The 15,708-nt window shown below is 50.8% G+C and overlaps 1 protein-coding gene across 50 annotated transcripts in view; it reads right to left on the bottom strand.

Moving 5' to 3' along the window:
• CEP164 (centrosomal protein 164) overlaps positions 1 to 15,708 on the bottom strand; it is an 82,719-nt gene that overhangs the window by 36,188 nt on the left and 30,823 nt on the right. For 23 of the 50 annotated variants that reach the window (XM_084976176.1, XM_084976186.1, XM_084976182.1 and 20 more), the window contains exons 5-8: positions 13,006 to 14,643; positions 9,405 to 9,560; positions 8,887 to 9,024; positions 7,895 to 7,972 (exon numbers count right to left, since the gene is read on the bottom strand). The exons of 2 other annotated variants lie outside the window; for them this stretch is intronic. In XM_084976176.1, the coding sequence (XP_084832302.1) occupies positions 7,895 to 7,972; positions 8,887 to 9,024; positions 9,405 to 9,560; positions 13,006 to 14,643 (2,010 nt within the window). Of the gene's footprint in view, positions 1 to 7,894; positions 7,973 to 8,886; positions 9,025 to 9,404; positions 9,561 to 13,005; positions 14,644 to 15,708 lie in introns of those variants that run through there. 25 more of the 50 variants (XM_084976211.1, XM_084976201.1, XM_084976202.1 and 22 more) reach the window with 3 other exon arrangements.

Here is a 15,708-nt window from a genome sequence, read left to right as displayed (position 1 = left end):
AGAATTTCCAATTTTCACTTTTAAAAGGCAGCATGGGGGCAGTTCCCGTCATGGCACAGTGGAAATGAATCTGACTAGTATCCATGAGGATGTGGGTTCAATCCCTGACCTTGCTCAGTGGGTCGGGGATCCAGTGTTGCCATGAGCTGTGGTGTAGGTTGCAGACTTGGTTCGGCTCCCATGTTGCTGTGGCTGTGGTGTAGGCCAGAGCTGCAGCTCCGATTTGATCCCTGGGAACCTCCATATGCCGCGAGTGCGGCCCTAAAAAGCAAAAAAAAAAAAAAAGGTGGCAGAGAGAGTTCCCATTGTGGCTTGGCGGTAACAAACCCAACTAGTATCCACAAAGATGTGCATTTGATCCCCGGCCTTTCTCAGTGGGTTAAGGATCCAGCATTACTGTGAGCTGTGGTGTAGGCTAGAAGCTGTAGCTCCGATTCAACCCTTGGCCTGGGAACCTCCGTATGCTGCAGGTGTGGCCCTAAAAAGAAAATAAATAAATAAATGGCAGCATAGAAGAACTCTCAAGAAGGTGCCCTTCCTCCATAGCAATGAGAGCAGCTCTCTCCTACAGCCTCCCTCAGTGAGAAGCTGCACAAGCAGCCTGGGGCCAGGTTCCTGTTGGAGGACTGTCAAGTAAGGCCTCTGGGTGGCAGGTGCCAGATGGAGAGAGCCTGGTTAGGGGGAAATGGCTGTGGAAGATCAGGGAGTTGAGGAGAGGCTTTGGAACACAGGTCCGAGACAGGGGAGACAAAAGGCAGGTGCTCAGGCCACAGCACAGTTCCGAGGTCTTAGCCGCGCAGAGAGTCCTGCAGACAGAAACGGCCCTGCTCTAGGGCCTCTTGTGCCTCATCAACCAGCCCAGCCTTGGCACGAGTCTGGGTGGATCAAAGGTATGGCAGCTGCAGGCTGTCAATCCATCAAGGTCCCCTCCTCAGGGTCTCTTGAAAGAAGATGGGAGCAGGGCACCTCTGAAACGGCTCACCTTGTTTCTCACTCATGAGCCCCACGGTGAAGACCAGGAAGAACCTTTGGAGTCAGTTTCCACAGGCAAAGGAGCCCCTCCCTTGGAAATACAGCCCACCAGCCTTCCTGGGCACAGGCAGAGGAGGCCTTCCTCCCAGAAAAACATCTGTGCCAACACCTGGGCTGCCAGTGTGAACAACTTCTGGGCAGGGATTTTTGAGACTTCCTGATTCCTGACCCTGGAGACTCCAACAAGGAGTCCAGAGGAGTCTAGAACCCAGAGGGCCAAAGAGAAGCCCTGAACATGGCATTCATCCACGGTGTATGTCAAAAGGTCCGCTGAACCCAAAGACATGACCTCCACTGCAGGTCAACAGCTGACAGATAAGCCCTCCCAAACTTTCCGAGGATGATTAAGAGAGCACAAAAGCAGAACCGTTCAGAGTCCGGCTTCAAAGACAGAACACCTGGGTTCAGATCTTGGCTCCATGCTCCCAGTGACCTTAGGCAAACTGTAACTTTCCTGTGCTTCAGTTTCTTTCTCTAAAATACTGGGGGGTAGGAGTTCCTGTCCTGGCTCAGTGCAAACAAATCTGACTGACATATCCATGAGGACACAGGTTCGATCCCTGGCCTCACTCCATGGGTCAGGGATCCAGTGTTGCCATGAGTTGTACAGTAGGCTGCACACACTGCTCAGATCCTAAGTTACTGTGGCTGTGACGTAGGCCAGAGGCTACAGCTCTGATTCAGCCCCTAGCCTGGGAACCTTCACATGCCACAGGTGCAGCCATAAAAAGAAAAAAACAAATAAACAAAAAATAAAAATAAAATATGGGTGGTATAATAGGGCCTATCTCATAGGATTGTTGGGAAGATTAAATGCGTTAACACTCATTAAGCAAGTCAAAGAACAGAGAACTCTGCCTGACACACCGTAAGTGCCCATAAATGCTAGCTCATGTTTCAAGATGACCACACATTCATTCACCAAGCACCTTCTATGGCCAAAGCTCGCCATGAGGATCCAAATATGAAGATGGATCCTTTCCTCCAGGAAGTCAGCTGACTATGAAGAAAGGTGAGATGTCCCAGGTGGCCGGGCTATAAGCCTTTGCTGCCCAAAGTCAACAGCACTAGATGTGGTGGTGATGCTGTGGACAGCCCCACGTCTTGCCCAGGGAGAAGAGCAGAGGGTGAAGAGAGAGGGTAGGGGCTTCCTTCGGGCCCCAGCAGCACGAAGGCAGGGCGCCCTCTAGTGCCGCCCACCCTGACACCCTGACCACAGCATGAAGGGTCACTGGGCTCAGAGGGGCTGAGATGAGCTCCTCCCATTCAAGAGGCATCTTCAGGGCACGGCCAGGCCTCCTCACCTCGGTGGTCCCACAGCAGTCAGCAGACAAGGACCAGTCTGTGGGGCTCACAGACCCCAAGAAGGACCTTGGAGTATCTTGGGGGGATTGACCAGTATCTGACTCAGCAAGCAAGGCCAATCCACCCGAGTCATGCTATCTCATGAGAGAAAGGCAACAGATCTTAGGTTAGGGGAAGAAGAGGTGCCAGACCACAAGTTCACATCTCACACAGCCCACAGCCCTCCTCATCCAGCTTGGCCCCTGACTGCTCCTCCAAGGTCATCTCCAGCCACACACATCCTGCCCGTGAACCCACAGCATGCGGAAGTTCTGATATTATAACTACTGACTTCCACCTTCCACCCTCACCCAATCAGCTCCCTATTATCCTCAGTGCATAGTTTCAGGCACATAATAGGTACACAGTCAATGCTTGTTGAGTACATTTTTTAAAATGATGACGTGTAGCAATGCAGATATAGGAGTCTACTCTGTAAAATGGAGATATTTATATACAAAGTTATATAGCGTTTAGACTCCGCTATAGTGCTTACAAAATGAAAAATAGTTAAATGAGTGTTAATGATGAATATTCAAGATGAGGGATAAACAAGTAGTCTATCAAAAAATCAGAGGGCACCAGATCCAGGTAGAGATTTCCATCCTCATACATGAGAGAAAATGGCCAGACTACAAGAATGTCAGGCCCAGGCCACGCTACTCTCAAGTTCCAGTTCTTCAAAAGAAGAGTTTCCCATGATGGACCCTAAATGGTGAAATACAACAACATGGCTGTTATTCGAATAAATCAAGTTGCATTCCTTGCGCCCATGTCAACTAATGGCAGTGACAGTACACCCAGGGCGACGTTTTAAGGGTAAAGATAGTGTTTGTTGCGGATTATCCACAAACGGATGAACGAGAGCTGAGAGTCTGGAAAACCCAGCCGACTCCACGTGCCTCTCCTTTCACTTGGGCCCCTGCACCTCCTCCCATCGCGGGGCCCATGGTCTGAGGACCTGAGCAGGACACCCAGGACTTGCACCAGTGTTCTGTGGGGTACCCAGGCAAAGACGGGGATTGCACCCTAGCACAGCCCTGCTCTCAGCTCAACTGTGCTCACACTGTTTCTGTCTCTTCCTGTCACAGCCCTGGGTCCTTGGGTATCTCAAGGAAAATTCCTGCTGCTTTTTCCAAAAAGACTTTGCCACCTGCTCGAAGAGGAGGGTGCAGGAAACTGCCGGTAAGAACTATTTCATGAATATTTACCACCCTCCATGCTACAATCCCCCTGCTCTGGCCCAGAGCACAAAGGCAGGGGCTCTATAATCAAAGGGGCTCAGGAGGGAGGGAGTGGGGGACAGGGGGGCTGAACACGAAGTCTATGCACTGACCCTGTTCTGGGGAGACCCCAGCCAAGCTAACCATCAGTCCAGTTTATTTTCCAGGTCTCACTCCCACCCAGTCGGTCTCGAAGCTCTGCACTGCACCCCATCACACTGACATCATCCTGTTAGTTCTCAGCCCAGCTCCCCCCTCCCTTTTCATCTGCCGATGGGTTTTCACCAGCACCACAAGGCCACCTGCTGCCCGCTCGCCTACCTTCAGCCTCCCCTCTTTCACGCCCATCCATTCTCAGTGTCTGTTCCAGGAACCTATCTATCCCTTTTGACTCTGTAATAGACTAGTTTAAGTTGAAGGCAGGAGAGGAAGGGGAAGGGGAGAGAGAGAAAGAGAACCATTCTTGCCATCCTACTGCCCTCTCATGGAATCATGAGCAAAGTGACTGTTAGACCAAGCCACAGAATACGGTCCCCGGCTTGGGCTGCCTTGGACCCAACATCTATAAACCAGGACAAGAGCCATTTCAAAGGGCACAGTCCAAGCAGAGGCAGCTTTGTCTGTCCTCAAATCCCCGTTCATCTCTGCCACCAACCTTCCCCACCACGAAAAGCACCAGTTCCTGCCTGAGGTTAGAACACAGGAATCCAACACTCCATGTGGCAAAAAGAACTAAATCTGCTGGGATGCTAGAGACAGGGGTGGGGAGTGTATTTAACACCTCCCACTCCAGACATTTCTCCCCATCACATTGGGTTGCCTATTTATATTAAAGCAGTTATAAAAAAATACATTTAAAAGTTCCCACTCCCCCTAAAGAAGCACATAAAGATTAGAAGGGAAGCTTTTGAAAATTCAAGACATGTCAAAAATCCCATTTTTTGTTGACATTTGTACTCTATTATAGAGTAAAAATTAACTAGCCCAGTCAAAATACGTTATGATAGATCCATATCTACATCGGGGTCTTCCCCAGCAGAAGCGGGGACCAAGTATCCACTCCACCCAGGGCCTGGGAAAGGCCAGGGGAGGAAAACCACGCAACGGGACCTGCAGGATACCCCCCAGTCCCTAGGGGGCCCATTCATTCATTCACCTATTGGTCCTATCTGTCTCTCAGCAAAACACACCCACGCACTTCCTATGTTTCAGGCAGCGGGCCAGGTGCTGGACATGCGCACATGAAGAGGGCAGAATGCTCTCAACGTACTTGGTCTCATGGAGACTGCCCCCTTCTCCAAAAGCCAGAGTCCTCCTGGCACCCCATTCCTTCTCGTGGTCCCCCTTCTGGGCTCAAAATCTGAGCTACTGATTCCAACAGCCTCATAAGGTCTTAATGGTAGATGAGAAGAAATAAAGCTACCATTTCAAGGAACCAAAGAGACGGAAGCCTTCGGATTTAATGCCAACAGACCAGGCCCTACTCAGAAGGAAGAGTTTCAAAGCAGACCTGGATCAGGTTGCACAACAGGTTTGGGATGCAGTGTTGGCACTGCTGTGGCTTGGGTCACTGCTGTGGTGTGGGTTCAACCCCTGGCCCAGGAACTTACGCATGCCATGGATGCAGCCAAAAAAAAAACCAACCTGACTGAGCAGAGCCAAAAATGGGGACAATTTCTGAGGCAATAGAGAGAGCCTAAATATAAAACAGGACCTGCCCAGTGGCACGAGCTGAGTCAGCTGGAAAGAGCCACCTACACCTTGTGGGGTCAGCTGACATCCTGAACCTCAGCTGGTCTGGGACCTTCACCCTGGCTCCTGAGATGAGCTAAAGACCAAGAAATAAGAGTCAGAACAGTAAGAATGTGAAAAGAGAAATAATAAGAACATAATAATAAAAGATAATAAGGGAGTTACTCCTGTGGTACAATGGGTTAATAATCTGACTGCAGCAACTTAGGTTGCGACAGAGGTGCAGGTTCAATTCCCAGCCCAGCACAGTGGGTTAAGGGATCTGGCATTGCCACAGCTGCAGCACAGGTTGCAGCTGCAGATCAGATTCAATCCCTGGCCTGGGAACTTCCATATCCCACAAGGGAGGCCATTTAAAAACAACAACAACAACAACAACAACAAGATAACAAGGAACATTTAAATCCACGATAAGGGACCTGAAGTTTCACCGCTCAGTTTTTTGTTGTTGTTTTTCATCTTTTTAGGGCCGCACCCATGGCACATGGAGGTTCCCAGGCTAGGGGTCCAATGGGAACTATACCACAGGGGTCCAAGCTGTGTCTGCGACCTACACCACAGCTCACAGCAACGCTGGATCCTTAACCCACTGGGCAAGGCCAGGGATCGAACCCGCATCCTCATGGATACTAGTCAGGTTCGTTAACGGGCCAAGCCACGCCGGGAGCTCCCTTCACTGCTGTTTTGTGATCACTCTAATAAATTTGAGTGATGGCCTTCATTTGAAAGTGTTTAAAATCTTTAAAAGAATGTTCTATTTTGTAAAAAGTTAACTGACCTTGCAATCAGTGTTTAACTATCTGGGGAAATCCGAGCTCTTGACTTCATGATTTATTGGCTATGTGACTACTTGGGCATATTTAGAGAGAGCTTAATTGTTAAAATTTAATAAATTAGACCCTAGACCAAGAACATACAGTAGGGAATGTTCCCTTTCAAGTGGAAGAATGCACTGGGAATTTTTAAGTATTACAACTGCATGATGAGTTTTAGGTTATGTTTGTTTGAAAGAACATTCTGGTGGGAGTGGAAGACAGACTGGGGAAAGAGATTAGAAGTAACAGGACTGTTGGGGAGATATTCTGGAAGCTATTCCATCCATATTGTGCATTTCCCAGGCCTCATGCCTTCGCTCAAGCTGTTCACTTGCCTAAAACATCCCTTCCACCCCCACGTCTAAAACTTACCTCTCTTCAAGATCCGGGTCAAATGTCATCTCTTCCAAGTTCTCCCTGATCTCTGCCTAGAGGTTACCTAGGCAGGTAGTATCTCCTCTCAGAACTCCTCCCAACAGTGTACCTGTGCTACAGGTCTTTACACACACTGCCCTACTTCACAGTTTCCTAAATAGTCATTTATTCAACATTTACTGAGCACTCACTAAAGGCAGAGGACCCAGCATCCTTTCTCTCCAACTACACACGCTTTGAGGCCAGCCTGGACCACACCTTACAGTACCTCCTACAGGGTGCGGCACCGTGGCCGCCACACAGCCAGCGTTCGGTGAATGTTAAGAATCTGGATGGCCTTACACCTTTTTTTTTTTTGGGGGGGGGGTCTTTTTGCCATTTCTTGGGCCGCTGCCATGGCATATGGAGGTTCCCAGGCTAGGGGTCAAATCAGAGCTGCAGCCACCGGCCTATGCCAGAGCCACAGCAACACGGGATCTGAGCCACGTCTGCGACCTACACCACAGCTTATGGCAACGCTGGATCCTTAACCCATAGAACAAGGCCAGGGATGGAAACCGCAACCTCATGGTTCCTAGTCGGATTCGTTAACCACTGAGCCACGATGGGAACTTCAGGATGGCCTTACACTTCTGTTCAAAACCTCTGATGGTTCTCAATGCCCATGAAATCCAATCCCAACTTCTCAGCTGGCACTCAGGTCTGCCACCATCCAGCCCAACCTACCCCCATGGTCCCATGTCCCTAGGACCCTGTGCTCTGGGCAAAGGAGACGCCCTCATCCCCAACTCCTGTCTCTGCCCGTGCAGTGTCCTGTATCTGGACCCATCTCACCATTCACCTCTGCTCATCACGTCCTGCCTATTGTCCTTCCCAGCTCACCTCAGATGTCCAATTCTCTATAAAGCCTTTCCCAGTCAATCCAAATGGACAGGAGACCCCGACTTCTCCCCGCCCCACATGGTACTGTGTTTTACCATCCTCGTGGCCTCACTGCATTCCATCTGTGTGGCATTTATGTAAGTTTCTCTCTTATGAGACTGTAAAGTCTCCAAGGGCAGGAATCACCACTAACTAAGGCTTGTGTGGCCTATGGCACCTAGCAAAGCACCTCACATAGAAACACGCAATAAATGGTGGTTATATGATAAATGAGTGAATGGATGAATTCCTTTCCCCACTTGTCCTTCCCCAACCCCAGAAATTCCATTTGGGCAGGACCGGGACAAAAAGGTTGTTTCCAAACACATCTCCCATCAGGAGAAAGGCTTAAGAAGGAAGGAGGAGCGCCCCCCCCCCCGCCCCCCGCCCCACCAGCTAAGGCAGCTGCCTGCAGGGGCTTCTGGCTCTTACCTCACACTCAAAGTCACCCCCCAGTGCCCTGATGTCCAGGTGCAGGTTCTTAAGAAGCTCACTTGAGCTGCAGACACTCTGCAAACAAAAATGATGGCAAGGAAACCAGTCAGCCCAGGGTGCAGGCCAAGAAGCTCCTCGCTGGTTATGCTTTCTGGGTCACACCCAGCAGGTATATGGATGGGGCAAGAAATGAAGCTGTGGGCTGGAAAATCATTTTCACTTATATTCAGAGTAGCACAGAGCTTGGCCTAAAGGTGAGGACAACTCAAGTATCCAGACAGATGAATGATACACCAAATGTGGCCTACTCAGACAATGCAGTATTACCCAGTTACATGTGCTACAACTTCGAATGAAAACTTTCTGTGACGTGAAAGAAGCCAGACATAAAAGGACAAATCATACTTTTCATGTAAGTATGATTCCACTGACATGAAATATCTAGAATATGCAAATTCACATAGGGACTGAGGAGAAAGGAGAAGAGGCAGTCACTGTGTGAGGAGCTGAGTTTCTGTTTGGGATCATGACCACGTTCTGGAGAGGGAGAGTGCTGACAGCTGCACAACACTGTGAAGGTAGTTAAGGCCACTGAATTGTATGCTTAAAAGTGGTTAAAATGGGAGTTTCCGTTACGGCTCAGCAGACACGAATCTAATTATCATCCATGAGGACGCAGGTTCGATCCCTGGCCTCGCTCAGAGGGTGAAGGATCCAGCGTTGCCGTGAGCTGTGGTGTAGGTCACAGACTTGGCTCAGATCCCCCGTTGCTGTGGCTATGGCCAGCAGCTGCAGCTCTGATTAGACCCCTAGCCTGGGAACCTCCATATGCCACGGGTGCAGCCCTAAAAAGACCAAAAAACAAACCAAAAAAAAGTAGTTAAAATGGTAACTTTCATGATATATATATTTGGCCACAATTTAAAAAACAATTTTTTTTTTTTAATAGCACAGAAGGTTTCTAGGCCAGAAAGAAGATTCCTCAGTACCTGGCTGTCACTCTCCGCCTCGTCCTCCTCGTTGGTCTCCTCCCCTAAAGCCAAGAGGCCGAGAGCATTCTTGTCCTCATGGATGGAGCCCAAGAGACCATTTCTCTCAAGAGCAGAAGCCTTGAGACCCTGTGACGGCTCCAAAACAGAGAAGCAAAGTCAAGACACTTACTGGGAAGACCTTCAGAATGCTTCCCCCTCTTTCTGTTGGGGTGTCTCCCAGGGCAAGCATACCACATCCAGGAAGCTGGCCCCAGCAAGTCCGGCTCCATGGATCCCTCCCCTCTCTAGCTCCTACTGCCCTGGCTGCAGGGAGCAGGCAATCAGCACTGCAGTCCCTACGGCCTGGGCACACCCTCCACTGTCCGGAGCCCACGTCCAGCGTCAGCTGGGTGTGACTCACCCTTCCCCACTGAGGACTCGGCCCATGCCCTCTACGTCTCATCGACAGGACGGAGTTCCTAGCATGGAACACAGAGGCCCCACTAACCACAATGAACACAAGAAAAGACATTTACCCGAAAGAGTTCTCCAAGCTGACTGGACTCCACCGAGTTCCCCAGGCTCACACTTTGAGATCCACGCAGAGCAGAGGGCGGGGCATCGACCAGGCCTCGTAACGGGGCCAGGCCCCCAAGGGGAACGTGGACAGGGGCTAACAAGGAGCTCAGGGCCTGGGCAACAGAAAACATCCTGTTACAAACCCAACAAACCCAGGGCTCTTAGAGTGCGGAGACGGGTATAAAAATAAAACATCTAAATCCTGCCCGCTCAAATTTAAACCGCCTCCGTTCAGAGGCTGCTAATGAAACACAACATCCAGAAATTACCATCGTGCCAACTGTGTGAGAATCACGGGCTGGTTTCCTGATTCTCGTAACTCTGATGCTATCTCACAGCAAAATTCTTTCACATCTGGCAGATGCCGCAGAGGGTTCTGCTCTCCTTCCAGAAGCCACAGAGGAAGTGGGGTGGGGGAGTGGAGGGAGAGCAGAGACAAAAGCCTCATCTACCAGCATGAGATATCTCAATAGATAAAGTTTAGAACTGATGAATCAGGGAAAAGGCAGTCTAAGCATATTATTTACAAATATGGAAGCCAAAGAAAGCCATTGCCTCTGGGGAGGGGTACCCACACCCAAGAACTGCTGTATGTTGTTACACGCCTTTTGGTGCCACTTGACACTGTTTAAACGGGGGCATGCATTACTGTGATTAAAATATTCATTAATTAAGAAAGATACACATGAGCAACAAAAGAACTCTCTATCCCCTCTCCACTGATGAGGAAAGTGGCTGGAGGGAGCCTCGCCAAAGGAGGGGGCAGGCCTCTCCTTTTCCCTGTTCTCAAACAAAGGCTCTGTGCCAGTGAGGACTGGGGCAAAAACCAGGCGGGGGTCAGGACTGCAAGACCTTGGGCCACTCACGGACTCTTGGATTCTCAGTTCACTCATCTGCAAGACAGAGATGATGTGTGTCTGCTACTGCAGAAGGTGTGTTGGGGAGTTCAGATGAGAGACTGAAAGCCAAGAGCAAGTGTGCATGGCCCAGGGTTACACCGGCCCAGGGGAACTGCTGTCCTTCCATCACAGGGGTTCACATTCGAGATTCAGGTAGTCTTGGCTTAGAGGCAAGGACAGCATTCTGGGGGAAGTTCACAAAGCTCTTTAAAATTCACTTTGCAAGAGTTTCCTTCATGGCTCAGTGATTAACAAACCCGACTGGGACTCATGAGGATGCAGGTTTGATCCCTAGGCTCACTCAGTGGGTTAAGGGTCCGGCGTTGCCATGAGCTGTGGTGTAGGTTGCAGACGCGGCTCTGGATCCTGTGTTGCTATGGCTGTGGTGTAGGGCAGCAGCTGTAACTCCGATTTGACCCCTAGCCTGGGAACCTCCATATGCTGCAGGCGCGGCCCTGAAAAGCAAAAAAAAAAAAAAAATTCATTTCACACAGCACAGGAACTGTATTCAATATTTTGTAATAACCTGTAAGGGAAAGGACTCTGAAAAAGAATATAGATATACATATGTATTAAACTGTTTGTACACCTGAAATTAACACATTGTAACTCAAACCATATTTCAATAAAAAATATTTTTTTTTCTTTTTAGGGTCAAACCTGTGGCATATGGAGGTTCCCAGGCTAGGGGTCAAATAGGAGTTACAGCTGCCAGCCTACGCCACAGCAATGCCAAATCTGAGCCATGTCTGCGACCTACACCACAGCTCATGGCAACACCGGATCCTTAACCCACTGAGCAAGGCCAGGGATCAAACCCACATCCTCATGGATACTACTAGTCCGGTTCTTAACCCTCTAAGCTGCAATGGGAACTCCAAAATATAAAATGTTTAAATTTTAATTATTCATTTCTCAAACTTAAAAATGTATATAAAACAACACAAAAATTCCATTTCTCTCTAACCCAACAGGGACTGAAGAGAGAAAGGGAAACCCGAGGAGGTCTGGCTGAGTTCAGGTCATGTTCTCGCCCACAGCCGGGCCTGGGGCCAGACTATCCGCAGGCTCTGAACACGACCCACTTCTGCACAGGAAGGGCATCAAATACTCATCTGAAAAGTGACATCAGACTCCCTCCTGAGCCTCTAAGGATTTCCCAATTATCTGTCCTGTTGCAGGGTATTTTTGTCAGGCAAAAAAGGAGCTAAAGATAATAAAACTGGCCAACACTGCCTACAGCCCAGACACCAGGGTAAGCGTTTGTCTTATTTCACTCTCAAAACCGTCTGAGGCCACAGTCCCCACAAGAACAAATGGAGATGGGTGAGGTCAAGACCCCCACCCCAAATCAGGGGGGCACCAAGAGGGGTAGACATGGAACCCAGGGTGAGCTCTAAGCCAGGACCGTACACTGCCTCCTGGTTGTGGCAGAAAAGGAGCCCAGGAAAGCTGCTCTGAGGTGAGCAAACTGTGAGCGAACCCGGCCTGCTCCTCCTGACTTCAGCCCTCCACCCAGCCCTGTGGATCAGCAAGGAAAATTCTTTCCCTACTATACTTACGGACAATTACAGACTCCTAACATGGCTAATTTGCTAACGTGCTGGGGGCCTGAGGCGGGGAGACAGGCCTGCTGAGGGCTTTGTTCTCCTGGGCCTTTACCAAATCAGTGGTTAGCAGGGAAATTATACATCCCTGGCTCCTAGCTGATGGGCTTCTATAGATGGCCATTAACTCTGACTATGGGCTGTGCGTGGCATTGTCCTTCAGAGCAAATAAACTTGCTGCCATTGGGCTAATTAAAACTTTCGGGATAATCTGCAGCTTATCTGATATTTATAGTGCTACAGTAATTATTAGAGCTAATGGAGAACCCGTGCACGCCAGTGATTAGGAATGGAGGTAACAACTGGGTAAAGCCACAGCTGGGCAACAGCGAAAGGAGAGCCGGGGAAATGCAGATGGGCCCCCATGGTCTCTGATCCAACCCAACTTGTGAATGAAGAGTACGGCGACTCTTTAAAGGGACAAAGAGTCAGAAGGACAAGGCAAGCCCAGCCCTTTGGAAACTCCCAGTAGGGGAGGAAGTGACAGCCCAAAGGGCCCTGCACAGCCTGACACAGGTTATTCACGTGCCTCCGAAATCCTAGGAAGCAGAACAGAAGCAGCTCACCAGATGCTAGAGATTCTGGGCTTCAGCCTCTCGTGACAGTACTTACTCTCTAGGTCTGTGTGACTCCAAGAGGGGACTAAGTTCAGAGCCTGGGGTAGGGTATCTATTTAGGAAGAACTCTACAATCAGCTGAGAGAGAAGGCTTCCCAAATCCTGGGACGATGCTACCTACCTCTTACACGAGTGCCATATTCGGTGCCATTTCACTCACCCTCAACACTGATCATCCTGAGAGCATGTGAACCACCCATGAATTAGTCAGATCCAGGGAACAGAAATCTGGATACCCTCAGCCCCTACCTTGCAGGTTACAGGGTAGAAGGAAAAAGACCTGCATGGCCGCCTGCGTGGTTAAGAGAGCAGTAGTTACCAAAGGAGGGCAAAGGCAGCAAAGGAGACCTGAGGGCTGTGTTAAGATGTCAGTTCAACCTGCCCCTCCCTACCACGTGCGCTGAGCCTGGAGGTCATGCTCTCTAAGAAGCCTACCTGGTCAACAAGTTGCATCTTGCCTGGCTCTGCATCTTGACTGGCTCTGCTGGAACTCATCTTGAGCAGCCCCTGCCTGAGGGGGCTGCTGCTTGGCTGGAAACAGGCGTGCTGAGAGGCCGCCTGCCCAGCTGGGGCAACGTCCACATCCAGAGGACACTCCGGCAGCTCTGGCCCCCAAGGCAGAAACCTGGGGTCCATGGCTCCCAGGGCCTCGTGCTCGCCCTCGCTAGACATCCTGGAAGACTCGGCTGCCAGGCAACAGACCATGCTGGCAAGGTCTTTGCAGGGCATCTCCTGCGCACTCTCGAGCTGCCCCAGGCCCTTGGAGATCTTAACCATCTTCAGGATGTGCTGGTAGAACCTCTGGTCCTCAGGATAGTCTTCGCTCTCCAACTGCTTCTCAGCGGAGCTCTGCAGGTGGGACGAGTGGGGCCCCAGGGAGGGGCCGGGGTACTGCTCTCGGGGTCCAGGGCCAGAGTGACCCACGCTGCACTCAGATCCCCACAAGCCCTGCAGGTCCCACGGGAAGTTGGTCACCTCCCCCAGGACCTCGGAGCCCAGCTGAGAGGCCACACTGCTACTGCGGCTGCTCTCCAAGCCAGGCTCGAATCCACCGGGCTTCCTGTCTTCCTCGGGGGGCTCTGGAGAACCTGAGGGTGGTCGCCCCTCCCTGATATGAGACCCTGCAGGGGCGCTTCCTTTAGGGGTGCTCACGGCTGGTTCTGAGGCCAGGGCATCCGGGGATGTTAGCAAGAGCCCCTGAGGTGGACCTCTAGCTGCCTTCCCTGGAGCCTCAGGGCCATCAGGTTCTGTTTTCCAGCCACCCATGGGGCTGTCCTTGTGGACAAGCTTGGAGACTTGTCCCAGCCACAGTCCCAGGGGCTCTCTCCTGTACCTGCTCCTGCCCACACTCCCACCTTCCCCAGAAACATCCTGCCAGCTCTGGTCTTCAGCTGGGCTGCTGTCTAACAAGAATGGTTTGCTCTTTCTGGCGAGCAGCATGGGGTCCACCTCAGGGGATGGTGAGGGGGTGGGGCTCTGGCCCTTGTCCCCCCCAGGGCCAGTGGAGCCCCGCTTGGCCATGTTGTGGCTGTGCTGCTCCCCTTTCAGCTGCGGGCCCTTGAGACTTTCCAAAGGCTTCGAGGGGACAGAGGCCTGACTCCTGCTTTTTAATGCATCCTGCCCGTTCTGGAAGAGCCCAGTGTTCTCAGGACCTGGAGAGCCAGGTTTCTGCTGTCTGGTCCTCATCTCCAGCTCTTCTATTTCAGGGTCTGAAAACCCCAGGTAGATTTTCTCTGTCGGCTGTGGGGGTTTCTCCAGACCCTGCTGATAACCTAATTCCGTCCTGCAGTGGGCTGGGGCCCTGCCTAAGATTTCCTCCACGTCGGCAAAGATCTGGTGGGTTCGAGAAGCTTGGCCTTTGGAGAGTGGCTGTAGCTTGCTGGGCAGGGAGCCCATGACAGGCCAAGGGGTGTCACCCAGCGCACATGGGCTCTTCCCCTTCTTAAAGGAGCCCTCACTTCTAGCCTGCATCTCCTGGTCTAGGTCCAGATCAGCCAGCCCAGGTGCTGGGAGAGGGGACGTGCCACGGAGAAAGGAGGAAGAAGGCAGAAGTCCCTGCTCAGGCTGTGTTTCCTAGATGGGTATATAAACAGGCAGAGAAAACTAAGACAAAGCACTTCTGAATTCCACTTGCTACCTCAGCTCTTGGCAAACCCTTAGCAGAAGCCCACCCTTCACTTAAAGGGAAACACAAAACCAAGAGGAAAGAAGAGCTAAAAACTTCCTGGGGCTTTATTGTTTTCCGGGCTTTAGGTTTCTTATCTATAAAGAGGAAGCTGGACCAACCTATAGGTTGGTTCCTCGTGGTACCTTGGGGGCCTCTATAGTGGGCAGGGGGTGGGGAAGGGGCCCCACCAAGACCCACCCCCACCCAGGTTCATCCACAGCAGTTCCTCTTCTCTTTCACACGCTGGACTCTATGGAGGAGCTGATGTGAAGACAGGGTTTCATGACTAATGAAAGTCTGAAAACCACCAACTAGATTATCCTGAAGGTACCATCAAGCTCTCACTTCTGTGGTTAATTTCATAAAATCCACTATCCTTACCAAGGACTATCAGAAATGGTCTAAGAAGAGAGAGAAGAGAAACAGAAGCAGAGAGCTGAGCCTTGGAAATTGGACTGGGATCTCGACCGAAGTCTCACAGAATCAGAGAATCCTGGTGTAGGAAAAAAAACCCTAAGGACATCAACCACATGCTGCAAACATTCACACTAAATTCCACCCAGCCCACACCTCCAGCTCAAACTACCTAAGCCCAGCTCACCTACCTGGTGAGGCCTGCAACCCCGGACACACTCAGGTTTGAGGTGCCTGTCCTGAGCCCCAAGACCCAGACTGGCAGCCCAGGGCTGCCCACTTGCCACGGAAGGGACCCCTTTGACAGGGAAGCTCAGGAGCTCAGTCACACAGCCAGAACTCGGTCTATTACTTAACCCTTCGCCTCAGCACCCTCACCTCACTCCCTCGCTCACCTTCGGTCAGGCCGGAGCCTGCCCAGATGCTTATCATCATCTACAAGAGTCCTGGGTTAGTGAAAAGCCCATTATCCATCTTTTACCTTTCAAATACATGCCATTACAGAACATTCAACTGTGTAAATTAACTATACTTCAATAACACTTGGAAAAAAGAAA

Source organism: Sus scrofa, chromosome 9, assembly GCF_054392235.1.
Source record: "Sus scrofa isolate SSC_HxYL_T2T_F1_AM1 chromosome 9, Sscrofa_HxYL_maternal_Yorkshire_Landrace_v2.0, whole genome shotgun sequence".
Classification (NCBI taxonomy): domain Eukaryota; kingdom Metazoa; phylum Chordata; class Mammalia; order Artiodactyla; family Suidae; genus Sus; species Sus scrofa.
Note: the sequence above shows the minus strand (reverse complement) of the source record. Positions and strands in the feature narration are given on the sequence as shown.